The sequence below is a fragment of the Conger conger genome, chromosome 3, assembly GCF_963514075.1.
Source record: "Conger conger chromosome 3, fConCon1.1, whole genome shotgun sequence".
NCBI lineage: Eukaryota > Metazoa > Chordata > Actinopteri > Anguilliformes > Congridae > Conger > Conger conger.
Genome location: NC_083762.1, coordinates 22,141,647 through 22,160,254, shown reverse-complemented (window position 1 = coordinate 22,160,254; position 18,608 = coordinate 22,141,647). Strand labels below are relative to the sequence as shown.

Genomic DNA, 18,608 nt, shown 5'->3' with positions numbered 1-18,608 from the left:
AAGCTGCTTAAAAAAGCACAAAGTGTGAAGTGAAATTCATTAGAAAGATGTCAAGGGAATGGTAAACATGAAGGCAGAGGGATGTAAATGGCAAAGCGTGCAGTTTGAAAGTAAGACACATAATGTCTTGATAACAAGGACAGATCAAAGACAGAGACAGCCAATCAAGTTAGTGGCATTTATTGTAGTAGGACTGGAAATGTTGAACAAGGCAATCTGATATGCAGTAGAAAAAAGGCATTCCAAGCCCAGTACAGTTAGGTGTGAGTGTCAGCAGGCACCGTATGGAGTGTGTGGTGGTTGTAGTGAGAGGGGTGTGTGGGGGCGAGGGCCACTGTCACAGAGGCGCCTGGTCCCCTGTCTCCTCCGGCCCTGGGGAACAGCTCTGGATGCTGATCGCTGAGACACCAGGTTCCTCCTCCATCTCTGGGCTCATCTCACAGTCCTCTTCAACTTCTTGAGGTAGGCTCGCCAACAGCTCCTGAGAGGCAGGTGAAAGATCACAAGATTAGCTGCTAATGCCATGCTTTCCTCCTGGTGCAACAGACCCAGTGAGCATGCAGCACTTCCATTCCATGTTTTTAAGCATTAGTGTGATTTTTGAGCTTCTGATCAGCCATCTGCAGTTCTGGAGAAAATTAAGAGACAATATCAAAATTTCAGATTCACAGCTCATGGCTATGTATCTGTGAAAAAAATCTGGCTTTCAGTATCCTTTAATGAAAAATTGCCATATTGGCCATTGGCCATTGGCCACATTTTATTTTCATTCCAAACAAAAATATTGTCATTCAAAACATTTGCAGTGAGCTCCATAATGTTAGGGTCAAAGACACTTTTTTTTTTTTTTCGCTTTGGCTCTGTACTCCACATCATCAAGTCAGCCAGTATCGGTGGAAACCATAGTTGCCCAAACCATAAAGAATCTATAAGGAGGGATGCTTTGGCTCTTGGACAATTCCTTTTGGAACCTTTACTCTTGCCATCACTCTGACATAACTGAATCTTGGTCTCATCTGTCCACAAGACCTCTGCAAGCTCTTTTAGGTACTTATTAGCAAACTGTAACCTGGCCATTCTGTTTGCATCTTGCAGTATATCCCCTGTAGTTCTGTTTGTGAAGTCTTCTGCAGACAGTAGTCATTGACACATCCATGCCTGCCTCCTGATGAGCGTGTCTGATCTGTCGGACAGGTGTTTGGGTGTTTTTTGTTTTTCATTTTAATAAGAATTTATCACCCTCACCCTTATAATGGCTTCCTTGACTTTCACTGGCACAATTCTGGTCCTCATATTGACAATGCCAATAACAGACTTCTAAGGCAATCAAAAGCCAATAATCAAGAGCAGATATTATAACCTGACTAATCAGAAATATACTGTATGTGAACCCAATTGTCCCAAACATTATGGCCTGAAAAGGGGGGGGGGGGGGGCTATATATTAAAACACTTTTTATTTCTTCTACAAGGTGAAACCAAAGTGATAAAAAAATACCCTTTAATAAAAGCTTAGAATATGTGCTTTAACCACATGTGAATTGTTTGATTACAAATCTACAATTGTATTTTTATGACATACTAAAATTACAGTGTTGTTTTACATTGAATAATGCAAACCAAGTGCATACCTATGAATAAATAATATAAAATAACAATGTCTTCACTGAGGAAGGGTTCACCAAACAATATTGGTGAGGTAACCCCAATTCTTCTCCAAATAATATGGGGTGGTCTCTTAATTTTTCCTCGGAGTCCGCAGAGAGGGAACACGATTAGCCTTATCTAGCTTTTTCCTGCTACGTTACTGTAGTTCCTTCCAGCAAAGTTCCAGATGGCCACAGGCTACAGCGGCAGCTGTTATCAGTGAAAACTACTCCTCTGCTATCACCTCTTGTAATACCGTGTTCGCTGTAGGGTGAAAGATATCAGCTGAGTGCATCCAGGCACAGATGCATGAGGCACAGGTGGCAGTAACCCAAGGGACACTGTTCCTGATTCTAAGTTGGGAATGCAAAAAAATAAAACTTAATTCATTCATTTTTAATTGAACAGGTGTGTATGGAGAAAGCTAACAAAATTGCTTTCATTAACTTTTCTTTCCAGTATAAACAAATCCACATCGCATGCCAATAACAAGAGATGTATATGTGATAGCTGTGGTGAGATCAAGTTGATATTTGGAGATTAATTATAAAAGCAGGTCCACTTGACAAGTGCTGAGAAGCACTGTGCTTACTGAGCGCTCCATCATACCACTGGACCTCACTCCTTCTTCTGCAGCACTATGCCATTTCATGCCTGTCATTGCCATATGTTTTTATACTGCTTCAGAAATTACAACATAGTTTCTCAATGATTTCTGGAACACCACCACATATAGTACATAGAAGTTATAAATAATATACATCTCTAAATATTGGACAGCTTTTATCTTGTTGTTGAAGCTTGAAATATTTAGTTTAAGTATGTAAAAATCAATCTCAGTCAATTACACTTTCGGTGTTTTATACATTTATTGATTTTCAAGTTTGCTGTATTTATTTTATGTTTGAGACTGTTGTTCAAGCTAAGTCACTAAGACTAGCTGAGGCTGGGTAGCCATTCTGGTCCATTTCCTGATGTTTCATTTTGCTTACCTGCTGTTTCTCCTTGTCATCATTCTTCATGGCATTTAGTAAGTTCCGGGTAAAAGTCTGCAGCTCAGTATACTTCTGTTTTTGGTTCTCTAGCTCACTCTCAAGGTAGCGCACCTCTTCATGCTGGAAAAGAGCAGATGGACGTAATTAATTATCTGAGCCAGAGGAACAAACTGGTAAATAGCAACCTCTATCACTTCTGCAATTTGATTCTGGTAACAAGATCATGGCCCAAAACTAGCAGCAGAACTATTTCCACTTCTTAAATAAAAGCATTTAATGCTCTGCTCAATGGAGTCATGTCGCCATGTAGCCAGCTGTGCTAATGAAGTGGGAGCTAAGTCCATAGTTGCGCTTGACCTGCTCGACTCACTATATGGGAGACTCTATCCAGTATGCTGAATATTCCCCTCCCTGGTAACTGGGGAAATGAAAACTATGGTCAGCTTTATTGAGATGCAAAAATCAGTCTGAGGGTTACTCAGACCTACAAACAGGGAGCCCAGGAATAATTTGTTCCAGACATTATTTGTATGCAAATCCAGTAAGTTTCTGGGCCAGCCGGTGCAAAGGGTGCAGAGCAGGGCGCTGTGAATTTGCCAGCCTGTCGCTCAGGCTGAAATGTTTCTGATTCGAGGAGAGGATTAGAAAATGCTTGGCATCGCCTGGTCATGGACGTGGCCATCCATGCATTGCCCTTCCAGACAGAGAATAAGGGCGTAGAGAAGCACTGCCCATGAGGAATGGCCACTCTGTGTCTCTGGGCAGTCTTGTAAGTCACACCGCAAAAGCTGACATTTCTTCCCCCCTTTAAATCCTGAGGAGTTCACAAGTCAGGAAAACAGAGATTGCCTAAATATGACTCTGCATTTTTGTGTAATTACTTTCAAGGGGAAAAAAAGTGTGAACTGCCCGTTACTATTAAGTACGTTCTGTTTGTGGAATTAGAGACAACAGCATATAGCTTCCTGGGGTCACTACAAGACAGGATTATGCAGAACCGTTAACCAATAATTCATGTTTAAGTTAGACCAATTACTGTTCTATAAAGAGATAAAACCCTGGGCTAATGTGTGGGAGAACATCCATGTAAGGCCATTAGCCTGGTGTGGGCTGACCATGTGCAACTACACACATTCTCTAGATTTTGCATTAAGATATATTTAAGAGAATAGGCACTTGACTTACTAGATATGTAAATTAAAAAATAGCTCAACATTTCAAAGAAAATGGAAAACTGTTTTAAATGGTACTACTGCCAGTCAACATATTTTCACTTACTCAACTTTAGTTTTTTTAAGACCAGCCTACATCTGGCTATAATGACATAAATAATAGCTACAACTTAACAAATATAGTCAGCACACTGCTAACAGACATACCTATTAAATAACTATTGTACAGTTAAGTAGAAATCATTTTTGAAAGTGTAGTGTAGTGACCATTCTACATGTTCAGAATCTCTGTCTCATCTGAATCTGAATGTCAGTTAGCATTGGAAAGACCCCTGGAAAGACTTGCTCTGTCTCTTTCGTACCTTAAACTCCAAGAGATTCTGCAGGTGTTCCAAGTCTAAGCCGCTCATGTCACCATCTTCCTCCTCATCATCAATTATTTCAATTTTCTGTCAAAGGCAGAATATAAAACAAAATAAATTAAACCACATGAGACAAAACCGATTGCAGAAATCACATCTGAGTATGTTAGGCCCAAGTAAATTCACTCTCTAAAACCAAAAAAGTATTTTTACAGTTGGATAACCATAGATCATACAACATTTAATTACAAAAAGAGGCCTAGGACCTTCACAGATGCACATCCAAATAGAAGTCTATCTAACTCTTTGCCATTTCCATTTATGACAGAGAATGAATCCCTTTAGGGATAATCTGTCATGGAGTGGTCTATCCATAGTCCTCACCACACTGACAGTCAGGAAGCATTATGACGTACCACATTATCAGCCAGGGTAGCGCTAGTGGTCTCACCGTCCCCATCACCGCTGTCTTCTCTCTGGTAGGTGTCACTGCCACCATCTGTGGGAAGACAGAATCATCCACATCAATCACAGTCTCCATTCTCCCAGTCTCCATTCCTGTAGTCATGCTGGAACCAGACTGGCTCATTATAGCTTTTCCCACTGTTGAGCTGAACCGCATTAGCTCATTAAAGTTATCGCTCTCTTGATTCTGCAGGAAAAACCTTGGCCTTTGGATTGCCATTGAAATGCTGGGTCAGAAAGCTTTGGTTGTGGCCTGTGGGTCGAGCACTACGGGATAGAGGCGGTGTCAATCCTCTTCTTTCAGCCCATTAGGGACTGTCTCAGCTCTGGATCACAAAGACTGCAGATTACTTTGGTCTAAAAGGGGATAATCAACTGTCAAAGAAGAAAGGTTTTATGAAAAAAGTCAGCAATGAGACTTAGAACTTTTATTGTTTAATAATATTTGATACACACATAGGGCAGAGATACAGATCTTAGATTCTATAGCTTCAGTAGTGTCTGTCAACAGGTCTCATTGTTTAGTGAAGAGCGCTTTTGTCATCCCTAATCACATGATGGGTGTTTCCCACACCCACTGTGTGACTCACTTGTCTTGTCCTTTTTTTTTTATAATGAAAAGTAACACATTCAGGAAACAGATTTGCAGATGTGTAAAAAACAAAAACAAACCCGAAGATAGTCGAAACAGCAAAGAATCAAGGACCACAACAACCCATGTTTGTCAGACTGCAACAGGCACCAAAAACAGTGCCCAATTACGTGCTGGGCGTGTGAAAGCCACAGAGGTCTGCTAATGACGCGAGCGGCAAACTGACCCTGCACCGAGGCCCTGTTTGTACAGGATCAACAATGCCGGATTCCTCCACACTGACATAATCCACTTGTTTGTGCCCCGTCAGGCGTCAGCGAGGGATTACTCCCTGGCCTCAGACCTTCCCCATTGTTTATCCCACTAACAGTCATGCCATCTCTAAACCCCAGCGATGCAAAGCGGAGCTCTCCGCATCCCCGCCGCAGCCAGGCTAACTCAGCCAATTAGACAGGCCACATAGCAAAATGCTAAAAAAAGACATCGCTCGCAAGTACAAATCTTTTACGAGCTAAAATAGCCAGTGACAGTAGAGAGATGTGCAGTCAAACCAGGCATTGATCTGTATGTCAGCGTCTACCCTTCAACCCGACTCCATTGTGCTGCGGGGCTTGGATTGGTTTACTTTTTAAAACTGCCCCATGAGTTGCAGCTTTGGCTGCGTTGCATGCAATGATGGGTGTTGCTCTTTTGCTTTGTTCTCTGTATTGGTTGTGATTAACTAGCCCACCTCATTAAATATTGTTATATAAATTCAAGTTGTATGCTGAATATGCACACGTGTGGTATTCATTGTTGGCTTCCGCAGCGTTTCTCCTACCCTTCTGTAGAAGATTTACTGAAAACATGCAGCATATACAGTAACCACAGTAATCTCCTACCACGAAGGTCATTTCAATTCAGTGCAGTATTTAATAATTAGCACATTGGTAATTCCTCGTATAAGTAGAGTAAAGTTAAATTCCTCATGAAAGCTCAATCAGCATGATTCATTGTGTTTATTCATTGCTATGTGATTAAGGGTATACCAACTGCTGATTCAATACTGTCAACACAATGCTGCTTAATTTAACACACAGTTGAATTCTGTGTGTTCAGCAGCTCCAGAATATAGAATTGATGTCAAACGCATGTGCAGGCACACAGATAGACGCACACTCAAGCACACAATCTCTCCACAGTTCAAGGGGGAAGTTAATTAGCACCATCTCTGTAAAGAGCAATCAAACATTCTCATCACTCCCTGCGGTGGAAATCTGTGATCAAAACAGAACTCTACTCCCCTGAATCCACTGAGGATTACAAATGTAACGAAAACACTGCATGCTGTTGCATACTAAAAAAAAACTCATGTTGATTTGCCAAACCACACAGTAATGCAATAATTTACCACCCAGCTGTGCTTACTTCTAAGTATATGATTTCAACACTGTAACACAACCTAGCCCTGTATGCCAGAGTGTGAGTTGAACTCGGCCTGTCCAGTGTGTATTCCTGCCTCTCACCCAAAGCACACTTGGAAAGGCTCCAGCAACCCCCGTGACCCTGACCAGGAATAAGCGGGTTAGATAATGGACAGATGGATGTTTTGAACTGAGCACACAGAATTTAAGTATATGTTTTTAGAAGAAAACAGTCTGCCACAAGGTTTTGCTGCAGAAAACAATGTCCCTCCCTGGACCCCCATGAAGTCAGAGACAACACACAGGGTGTGGACAGGTGGTGTGGAACCGGAGCGTGGAGGGGAATCTCACCATCAGAGAGACAGATGGACACCTCGTCCGTCCTCTCGCTGTCCTCTCCCGGCTCGGGGGTGGTGACGTCGTCCACGTCCGGAGTCAAGCAGCGGGGCGAGTCCGTCTCCGATTGGTTGGTGAAGACGGCGGGACCTCCCTTCGGGGGCGGGATCTCAATGCCCATCAGACGGTACTTCCTGCGGCGATTACCAATCCAGGTCTACCAATGAGGAGAGGAATTAGCATTCAGTAAAGATACAACAAGTACATGCAGATACTGCTAAACCTTGGAATATTACCTTGGGTAATACCATATATGGCCGTAATATTACATACAGTATAAAGGGTGTTGGGTGTTAACTTGGGGCAGAGCTATGTAGTGCCACGTCCCAAATCGGGATTCCTTAAAGACATACTCAGAATTTTAGGCCTTGATGTCGCCCTTTTTATACATGCAAAAAAACATCTATGCCCCCGATCTCAACCCCTTGTATTTGTTATTCTTAAAACTCCTCTGGTCCATGCCAGAGGAATTTTAATAATAACATGTACAACTAGACAAGCAAGATATTGTGCAGAAGGGAACACTGAAACAGGTTGTCATTGTATCATAATAATGACGGAGCATGTTTGTTTTGTAATATTTTCAAGGTGAAAATCCTGCATAGTATGCCTTTAAGAACCTCCCCAATACACTGGCAGAGGTGAAAATGTTCCATTGACGTCGTTAGCCTTCTCTTAGACGTTCAGCCTCTTGGCTCCGTACCTTGACGATCTCGCTGTCCACGCTCAGCTCTGTGGATGCAGCAGAGATCTTTTCCCGACAGACGGAGCCCAGGCTGGTCATGCCATTGTCCCAGTACCTCTTCAGCGTGTGCAGGTCCCTGTCACTGAACTGTGTCCGGTCCTGTAGCTGCACAGGGGGTGACATCCACAACTGGTCTATAACAACCCACAATGCACTTCAGACACCGTCATTACAGGAGGAAATAGACATACACACTCATACACACCTGACCAGTCACAAGTATGCAACATTCATGCAAGCATGTGTGTACACGGATCACCCTGTATGGATAAAGGTGACAGTCTGAACTTTAACCTTCATATTTAACTTTAATATTCATTGGTTCATTTCAAATCCAATGTGCTGGAGTACAGAGCCAAAAGAACAGACATTGCACCAGACTGAACTGTACAATATGTGCTTGTGCACCTATACAAACTGAAACGCATAAACACAAATGCACATAGACACACACACACACACACACTCACACATTCTTGCACACACATACACACACACTCTTCTGTGCAAAAATAGATACAAGTACACAGGGAGGTAGAGCAACCTCCCCAATAGTCAATTACACTCTCATCCAGGCAGAACCACATCAGTCTATATTTACTTAGTTCTGTGGAGGAGGTTAGGATAACAATGACAGCTATTTTAGCAAGGACCGATTTGTGCCCACGTCTGTTTCAATTTAAGGAAGAGGTAGACCATTTTTCTACCTCACTTTTTATTAATCAATTAAACTAGCTATCAAAAGGCCAATAAGCCCCTATACACTTCAGATGGGCTTCTTTGTGTCTGCCCTGTTCCTAACTACCCCCCCCCCCCCCACCACCACCACCACCACCCCCCACCCACCCCCACCAATTAAATGAGGTAATAGAATTCTGATTATTGGCAGGCACCGAATCAAACTAATTAGATCCTACAGAGTCTGATTAGCCTGATTAACATGGCATCAGGGGCCAAAACACAGCCCCCTGCTTCTAGAATCCTGAGAAAAATCAGCCAATCAAAAGGACAACAAGAGAGGATGTGTGACTTTGGCTCTGTGGTTGAGCAAGGACAATGAGGGTGGGGTCGAGCGTTCTCAAAAAAACCTGAGCTGAAAAGAACCATGTGGCCGATATCCTATCCAAAGCCCTAAAATGTGACCGAAAATGTGCCCTGAAATGTGACTTGGTTCATATCACAGTCCAGCTCAAATACAGTATTAAAGCAAACCAACTGTTGTACATACTGATAAAAGGATAACACACTTTTTTGCCCCAAACAACATCCCAATCTTCAACTTCAAGAGTTGAATAACTGTAAGAGCAAACATCTAGTCAGTTATATGCAAAAAATTTAATCTGTGTTTGCTTACCTTTGTTTGACTACACCTGTGCAAACTGTCTTTGCGATGGCTAAACAATGTATTATTTACTGTAGCCCAGTCTGTAGCAAAAGCATTCATTTCCTAATGTCCTGATGCTGTTGAATGACAAACTGACTTCCAGATCCTGTCTGACTGTACTACCCCTGCTCTTTGGTTGGCTTAAATTTAGGGCCATATTTTCTGGCTGGTGTCTGCTGTGTTGTGAGCTGGCATGCTGTTGATTTTTGGGGGCACTGCTCTGGATGTGTCCGTTAAGAGTGAGCAGGTCATTGGCAATTTGGTGTAGCTTATTGCAATTAAAACATTAATTAATCAATTCCGTGTATTTATTTCTGTTTTTAATCGTTTGTGGCTACTGTAGACTGTGATCCATCAGGTATGGCATTTCATTATTTTTGTTCCGTCTGTCTGTAATGACAAGAATGGCATAATGCAACTTGAACAATCTTTTCATTTGCCATTGCCATTTTGAAACTTAAAAAAGGGGAAATCTATTGCACAGGCATTGGAGAGAGCTTGTACAACATCTTGGAATGTCCTGAAAAAGAAAGAAACTGCTGGCATACAGACCAACAGACATCGAACAGGTCGACCAAGGAAAACAACAGCAGTTGATGACAGAAACATTGTGAAAGCCGTGGAGAAAAACCCCAAAACATCCGTCAGGGCAGGGCAGGGGTGAAGGTATCTCAATCAACCGTCCAAAGAAGAGCAGCAATATAGAGGCTATACCACAAGATGCAAACCACTCATCAGTAGTAAGAATCAGAGCCAAGTTTACAATCAAGACGACATGGCTCAGGCAGTAAGAGCAGTCGTCTGGCAGTCGGAGGGTTGCCGGGCTGTGTCGAAGTGTCCCTGAGCAAGACACCTAACCCCCAAATGCTCCTGACGAGCTGGTCGGCGCCTTGCATGGCAGCCAATCGCCGTCGGTGTGTGAGTGTGTGTATGAATTGGTGAATGAGAAGCATCAATTGTACAGCGCTTTAGACAAAGGCGCTATATAAATGCCAACCATTCACCATTTACAATTTGCAAAGTAGAGATGAACCACAAGAGTTTTGCAAGTTTTATGGACTGATGAGACCATGATTAACCTCTACCAAAGTGATGGAAAGACCAAAGTGTGGAGAAAGAAGGAATCCACTCATGATCCAAAACATACAAGGTCATCTGTGAAGCACGGTGGAGCATGCATTTTACCTCCTAAAGAGGACATTGAAGGGAAACAAACAACCGAAAGAAACCCGGAAAAGCATCACAAAAGAAGAATGCAAGAGTTTGGTGATGTCAATGGGTCGCAGGCTTGATGCAGTTATTGCAAGCAAGGGATATGCTACCAAATATTACATGTTATTTATTAGGTGGTCTGATACCAAAGGTGCTATATTCTAAGCAGTTTTACACATCTAGGAGTAAATACCAGGAAATAAACTGTCGTGTTCGTTCGTTTTATCTCAACCCAAATTAAAGGAATTGGCCATGCTGTTTGCTTTTGGAGGGTACTGTATGTTAAGACATAATTACTGTTTGTTTTAAAAAAGCAATGATCCTTACGACTAACACGATGTGGTAACTACCAACATCACTGAACTGCAGTTAGGAGAATAAAACTGCAGTGTTTCCTAGTAATTCCAGTACTGTATATGCAAGCTGCATTTACTGCATTAGTTATCTCCTAGCATATCTTCCTTGCTACTATCATCCAGTTGTGCTCAATGTCAAAGAGACCAATAAAAAACAAGATGTGTTGTTATTATTTTTTGTCTACAGGGCCGGCTACGTTGATAGGTAGCCTGAAAGTCAAATATTTGGCTGAAGTTCAAATAACCAAGGAGACTTATATGCAATGTGCAAACAGTCCAGTCAAAAGAAAATCGCTCAGTTCAATTTTGTTCTTTTGTTAGAACAGCAGTGTATACCGAGTCATTCACTCCTGCGAATGTGTTACGATGGCATGATGGCATGATGTTCCCTGGTTTTATTTCGTATTTTATAGAATAGCATGTTTAAAGTATTGATCTACAGGTTGAGGGGAATTAAAACTAGCCCATAATAAACATTTAGGCAATGTTTTATTGATGCACCGTGCAAAGTTGATTCTGGAAAAATAAGGCCCTGAGACTCACAACTTCTAGTCTATGTCTTCTTTACAGTCCCACCATCACTGCTATCCTGAACCACAACACAGTAATCAGCTGTGAAACACTGGTTGTTATCAAACAATACTCCCTTCAGTTAGAGAGCTCCCCAATTACTGAACTAATATAGCATCCGCAGACGGTTCGCATGTTGAGACTTACTGTCCTTTTACGGGAGTTGCTGGTTATCCAGGGGGCGCTGAGTGTGCCAGAGGCCTGCTATGAAAGGGGGAGAGAAAGGAGAGAGACTTCACACATTCGATTTCACACTGCACCTCCTTACAGTCACACTCCGGCGGCAGTGAGCTCACGCACCCAGCAGGCCTGAACAATGTTCTACGTGCGTCACTACAAACCCACCCGCCATTCCTCGATCCCCAAACCCACGCACACACATCACGCGTATCTGGCTTCGGATCACGTGTATCTGGCCTCCGGTGTCATTAACTAAAAAAAGGGTGTGACATTACATGTTATTTAGTTGACGCTTGTATCTAAACCAACTTACAGATTACACTATGCAGGGGACAATCCCTCCTGGAGCAATGTGGGGTTAAGGGTCTTGCTCAAGGGCCCAACAGCTGTGCCAATTTTTTCATCATGGCTATTGATTGAGCCACCGACCTTGTGGTCCCAGTCATGTACCTTAACCACTAAGCTACAGGCTGCCCCACTGTGATACTCATGCAGTAAAGGCAGCGAGGGCACTAATGCTGACAAAAGCTTTGAAAAATTATTTACGTTTACATGTTTGAGTTCAACAGGAAGTACACTCACCGGCCTGTCAAGTCTTAACTTCTACAGGACGTGGCTCAGTTTGTCAGGGAGAAAACTGGGGACCCCTCCTCCCCAAATTAGGCTGGCTGAACTCACCTGGAAGCTGGGCACAGTCTGCCCAGAGCCCGGGAAGGGCATGCGGAGTGGGAAGCTTCCACGTGGAGCCATGCTGCCGTAGTAGCTTTGCCGGGGGGTGCCGTGGGAAGACGAGGGGGACGTCTGGTACCCTTTCCCCCCAAAGTAGTCAGAGTTTGGGAGGTTTGCCCCGGTCGGGTTCCTTCCCATGGCGGGACTGTCTCTCCGTGGGCCCCCCTGGCCCGTCCCTGTAGCTCCGCCGGTTTCCCCCCCTCCACCCATACTGCTCCCACTGCTGCTGCTGCTGCTACTGCCCCCGCCTGGGCACATCTGGACCTGCGCCCCCATGTTCGCCAGCTCCTCCTCCCTGGCGTACTCGTCATCGGCGTCCCCGGTCTCCATGGCGATGGAAAAGCACCCGGTGTTGTCGGGTGAGCGCGCCTTCGTGGGCCGCGCCTGCCCGCCCCCCGACGGGGGTCTGCGCTGGGTGTCGCCGAGGGGGGCCAGGGTGAAGACCTGCTGGATCCTGACCCCCGGCTCCGACATGCCCGGTTGAGGACCCGTTTGGGCCGGGCCGGGCTGGGGCTGCGACTGGCTCTGCGATGAGGGGTAAGGCCAGGACTGGGACTGGGGCGGGCCGTACTGCCTGGCCCAGGACCGGGGCACGCCCGTCGCCTCCCCGGGGGAGAAGGACTTCCTGATGTGGCTGAACATGCCGGGGCCTGAGGAGGGGCTATGGTGGACGGCCTGGCGGGGGAGAGAGGCCGCCTTGGCGTGGAGGGACGGGCTGTCCGTGCGCAGGGCGGGGCGAACGTGGATCTGGACGGGTAGCTCCGCCCCCGAGCGCAGCGGGGGCGGGGCCTTGGCGGTAGCCCGGGAGTGAGACGGGGGCGGCTCCCCCGGGCGGGTGGGGGTGCGGCTCAGGGAGTAGATGCCCGTGACAATCACGTCGTTGTTGTTGTTGTTGTTGTTGCCGCCGCTGCTGTGGGGGGAGCAGGAGGAGGGGGCCGGGGACGTCGAGGACGTAGACGCCGGCGGGAGGAGGTGTGCGACAGGCCCGCTCCGCTGGACGCTCCGCGAAGCCGCCATGTCCGGGGTCAGCACCACCCCCCCCACCAACGGCCCGCCGCCACCTCCCACCAAACTGTGACCCGGAGGACCCTGCGCCACAACCCCGTTCTGCTGCTCGATCTTGGATGCCAGTTTCCGCCTCTTGTTTCCCACCCAGGTCTAACGAGGAGAAGAAGAAAGCAGTCACACAATATTCAAGTAGAATACTTAAAACTTTAAAATGCAGTAATGGGTAAGCTAAACCCTGCAACATGTTTTTTAAAAGTCTTGAGCGTGGTCCATCTTTAAAAAAGATAAACACAGTATGAATATATAAAATAAGAATAATAATGGAGCTGTTTTATTCCTTTTCACAGGTAAGTGTACAAACAGGTTGTACAGGTCTGACACATAATAACAAGTAGCATAGTATCAGCGTCTCAGAACAAACCATGAATTCAGCCTTGTATAGTTCAATGAATATGCGTTGTTCAGCATCCTACCCTGACCACACTGAAATCAAGCTTGGTCTCTTGAGCACACTGAAGGATCATCTGGAAGCAGCTTTTGCTCTGATTGGTCATCCCGTTTTCATAGTAACGCTCCAGGATCTGCTGCTGCTCGGCAGAGAAGACCGAGCGCAGATTCATCTGGGGGAGGGGAGGGGGGACAGAGTTACAGAGCTGCCAAATGATCAAATTAATCCCATTTACAACATAAATGGCACAGAAGGGATTGCATTAGACAAAACTCTGAGAAAGCATTTATAGTTGATCTACCAAGCACCAAACATATATGAATCAGTGTTGCGAAAGGCAATGACTTGATGTTTGTTGCATCCGATTTAAAATATAATTATCATTATTATTCGTAGTAGTAGAATAGTAGTAGTAGCAGTATCAGAAAAAAAGACCTGGATATCCTCTAAAATGCAAGAATGATAATGTACCTGACTGAATACCTGATCATCTTTAAATGCACAGGTTTTAATACAAAGCACAATTTCCATTTAATAAATTGCAGAAATCTCTGCTATCATAAAAAGCATTTGCTGGGATTTCCTAAATGCATCAGGACTACAATCAATGTGAAAATTCTCATACAATCACTGATTTATTAAAATGGAGGCCTTGAGAATGCAAAATGGGTGCAGCTACTGTTGACTCATCATGATTTCATCATGGTAGCCCCACCCATTATTGGACTAATGAAGCCTCAGGCCATGTAGGAAAAACAGCTTCCTAACTGCTGTGTCCTCAAATACTGCATACTGCCTACCTGAATACAGAATGTGTCCAGAACAGCAAGTTCAGTCCACTGGATTAGAATGTTGTCAAGCAGGAAAGATTTACTCTAAATGTGTCCATTTTCATAAATGTACAATTCCCAGATGATATACTACATACAGTATACAGTACTGTGAAAACCTTTTAGGCGCCCTACAGTTTTTAATGTCAATTTGGTCTTAGATATGTTTATATATTTTTTCTGAATTAGTGTCAGTAGAAAAGAGCAAATTTGAGATTTTCAAAAATGTGTCAAAACATTCAATGTTACAGTGATTTATTTTGCATTTTGTTAAATAAAGTAACGTATAAAGTAACTAACCACTTTTTAGATAAAAACTTGATCACGGCTCTCTGGGATTACCTGGAGAGCCAGAAGTAAGCAAGGCAGCCAAAGTCTGCAAAAGAACTGTGACAAGATCTCAGGTACACTGTCCTTCAGTTTTATGAGAGATTTATAAAGATGAAGGGTGGTCACAACAAATATTGATTTAATTTAGTTTTTAACTGTTTTAACTGTTTAACTGCTCATTATAGTAAATATTTCGAGATTTTAAAATCTTGATTTCATTCTTTTTGAAAGCATCTTTGCTTTATGATTTTATTTTACATTTGCCTAAGACTTTTGCACAGTACTATACATAATACATCATTACTGGCCACAGTTTCCACTTACTGATTCCAAGGATTCCTATGGAAAATGCTCAATGGAACAAAAAGCCAGTTCATGGAGGCTGCCATGTTTGACTAGGAGACTTTTTTGGCACCAGAACATACACTCTGGGGCTTTGTTGGCACCAGAGCATGTGCACTAGGTACCTAAATGTGAAGGGATGAAAAAATTATCATCTCAGCAGCTCATAAAAAAATTGAGGAGAGTATTTAGTTCAGTGTGAATACATTTTTGAATTTGAAGGTACTGTTCAGAACAATTTTGCCAGGGTAAATTCATAGTTTTGAATGGAATTAAATGGGGGAATTAAATTAAATCTGTGTATTGGCACCAGAGGCTTCATAAACTGCAATACCAGAAGCTACTGGGAAATGTCATGTGTCCCTGGTGTGTGTACCAATATTCCAATAAATGCTTGCATCCCAATACTCAAAAAATAATTTGAGTATTGGGCCGCACCCAATGTATCCTCCTTTCCTCCACTCATCTCCTCCCCCAATACCGGATAGGAGACGAGGTGGTAAAGGAGGAGAGGAGGATACATCGTCCAAGCATTCCTATGCAAGCCTGGTCCCCTGAGTACAAGAGGTCACACAGAGAGGAAGAGGCAGATTCATCTTTGGGTCCAGTCACAGGCCAATAAATCAGAGAGGAAGAGGTAGGCGCTTTTTTATTACAAGGGCGGACGTCTTACCACACTTCCGCAGTGCCACTGGAAAATAGTATGGTGGATATGTCGGACAGTCGGCAGTATGTTTAGTTGACATATTTTGAGAACACAGTAGTTCAGAGGCAGTTTCTGGCACAGCATGATACCCAAGCCTTACAGTAGCCTGTTGCATATTGCACAGCTGACTTACATTGTGAACGGTCCGCTTTTCCTGCCATGCTTCCATTTTTCCGGGGGGAGGGGGGAGGAGACTGATGTGTCGGGTAGTGACAGACAAAAACCCAGGCTTTCAATGCCAAAGGCTTTCAGTTCAGGTGACTTTGGACACAGAAACGGCAGTTAGTGAGTGTGACTGGTCAGGCGAATGAGGATTTGTCCACCATTGTGCAAACCAACAGCCTTTGCTCAAGTGTTCTTTGGGTTATGCGATTTCTGGCCCAGCCTTACAATACTAATGTTACATCCTGGGTCCTTGCATCCTAGAGGGTCTTGTGGAGTTTTGCAGGCTATAGAGAACTCACGACTTGTGGCCTTGGAAAGTTATCTCGCCTTGTCTGAAGAAGCTGCCCAGTACGCTCTGAAAGATAATAGACAGAGCAGCTGAGGGACAACTCCACAGGCCACAATGTGTTATGTGCAGTTGTACAGACTCATCTTTGCAGGTAGCCTACATGACATCAAAACAATTCGTTAAAAATAAATACAAATGTCCTGGGATATCCTTTATACAATTAAGTTTGTGGAAAAATACATTCTTAGTCACAAAATAATTGGAAAGATAGATAATTATCATCTCTGAGCAGTGAGATTCCCAGTCAAGAACAAACAAAGGTGTGCAACACTGGCTGACCGCCAAATGCAAAATTCTGTGTTACTGGAGTGTTTTTGCCACATTTCGCAGTTAACAAACATACATTTCGCAAAATACCGTAATTCTTGCTGTCACAATCAAGATAATTAAATAAAATCAACATGATACATACACGAGAACGTAACAGTTACGTCAGCCTACTAACTGTTAGTAACGTTACGAGGGGAACCATCACTGAGCAACACAAACATAACCATGGTTTGAATTTATTAGAAAGTGAATCTGGCCGCCTTCATCACTTGCTGGTGGTGTTTAAAAAGGCATTTATCATTTTCAAAATTTGTAAAAGCCACTTTAATTTCCACATGGCCATTTACGGAATGAACCGCGAAAACAACCGTAGTCTGGGTTCAAGCTTGCTATAACATTTAGCTAACGTTACATGATGTTAGCTAGCTAGCTAACAAATATAACGTTAGCCACAGTGATTCCAATGAATGACGTGTTGCGGGTATCATACGGGGAACATAGACCCATTGAGCAATTTCGTTTTGATCCAAAGTTGGCTTCTAACGTTTAAATACTATCGTTCAAAACTAAGAGTTTTTACTTAGCTAACTGTTTTACCAGCTTGCCCGGGAGGTAGCTAGCTATGGTTAACTGTATGAGTTCTGCCTGCTAAACTGATTCACCTGGTTAGCGAACGTTAGCTAACCAGGTGAATTGGTAGTCGATGTAAACATATGACTTGGAGAAAGGTAGGAAACATGATTTCCGAAGCTGGCACGTTTTGCTAAAGTTAGCTATGAAACAAACAGCTTTCGCACTGGATAAGTTAACTTGGATGTCTAATAAAAGCAGACACAGGATCAAATCGTTTTCTGAATGAGTAGGCAGGCAATGTAAGGGTTACTTTGTTCCTTCCTCCCGTTTTGGAAAGACTCAGTGCGCATGGCCGCTGTATGTAATATTGATTACATTACAAAGAGCGCTGATGATGAATAAAACGCACATCCACCCAGTTCACCACAAGGGCAATACTGGTCGCCGGAATAGAAAACGAGCACAGGAAACCAGAGCGATAACTTTCCGGCTCGGCTACAGCATAACAGCTAACTACGAGTAAGCGTTACATCAACATAACAAAGGCAAGATGAGCTAATGTACACAGCGGGCTAGCTACGGATAAGAGCCGATTGCAAGCCAGGCCCTGGAGGCCATGCGTCTGAATGCAAGTAAACTTTTTCTTTAAATATCTTTTGCGGTTTTCCCACCCCAAGCGGAGCTGCATATATAGCCAGAGCCATTCCCCGGAGCACACTAAACCTTCGTCGAAAGCTATGAAAAGCTAGGAGATAATTAATTTGCTAGATACCTTTTCTGTTGACAAATCAAACGAACGCTCGAATTCAGCAGATTTCTTCCCGACTCCCTTCGCCAGACAATGAAATCAAAACGTCCGATCATCAATTCTAATCATGATTGTGACGTGGACACAGACAGGAGCCAATAGCTGCTCGAGATCAGAGCTGTGACAGTCGTAACCGACTGAAAACTGAGCACCATTGTCCCGCCCATCATTGACTTTGTGGAGGAAGAGAGGGAGGGAGCGAAAGGGGAGGTCATGGAGACCGCAAATACAGTCCGACTTTTGTCTCAGTCTGCACGAATATCGCCATTACAGTCTCGCATGGCCAGTTTATAGTGCCATATTTCGTTCAATGATGTATTTAAATGAATCACGTTTATTTGGTCGTGGAAATTCAATTGCTAACTGAATTACATGCACACTGCTAATGCACATGTCAGTTTTTTCGGGGTAGGCAATATATATTGACTTTATTTATAGAAAGATGGCTCGGAATATAGGCTATAGGCTACGCAATAAGAGCAGATAAAATATCCAAATTATTTATGCATGATGAGTAACAAATCTATAAACATGAAAAGCCAAGTGTATTAATGATTTGTTACATGGTCAAA

At 43.7% G+C, this 18,608-nt stretch overlaps 1 protein-coding gene across 2 annotated transcripts; it reads right to left on the bottom strand.

Moving 5' to 3' along the window:
* Window positions 1–151: 151 nt before the first annotated feature.
* hdx (highly divergent homeobox) lies at window positions 152–18,153 on the bottom strand. 2 transcript variants are annotated; one of them, XM_061237167.1, is made up of 11 exons: window positions 18,001–18,153; window positions 16,005–16,391; window positions 13,689–13,835; window positions 12,157–13,365; window positions 11,446–11,502; window positions 7,735–7,881; window positions 6,987–7,188; window positions 4,592–4,674; window positions 4,176–4,262; window positions 2,639–2,761; window positions 154–481 (listed from the first exon to the last, which is right to left on the bottom strand). In XM_061237167.1, the coding sequence occupies exons 2-11, from the start codon at window positions 16,038–16,040 to the stop codon at window positions 338–340; spliced, it is 2,235 nt and encodes a 744-aa protein (XP_061093151.1). In that variant the 5' UTR covers window positions 16,041–16,391; window positions 18,001–18,153; the 3' UTR covers window positions 154–337. The 2 variants fall into 2 exon arrangements, with proteins under 2 accessions (XP_061093152.1, XP_061093151.1); XM_061237168.1 differs by lacking the exons at window positions 16,005–16,391; window positions 18,001–18,153 and having other exon boundaries at window positions 152–481; window positions 13,637–13,827.
* Window positions 18,154–18,608: the final 455 nt, after the last annotated feature.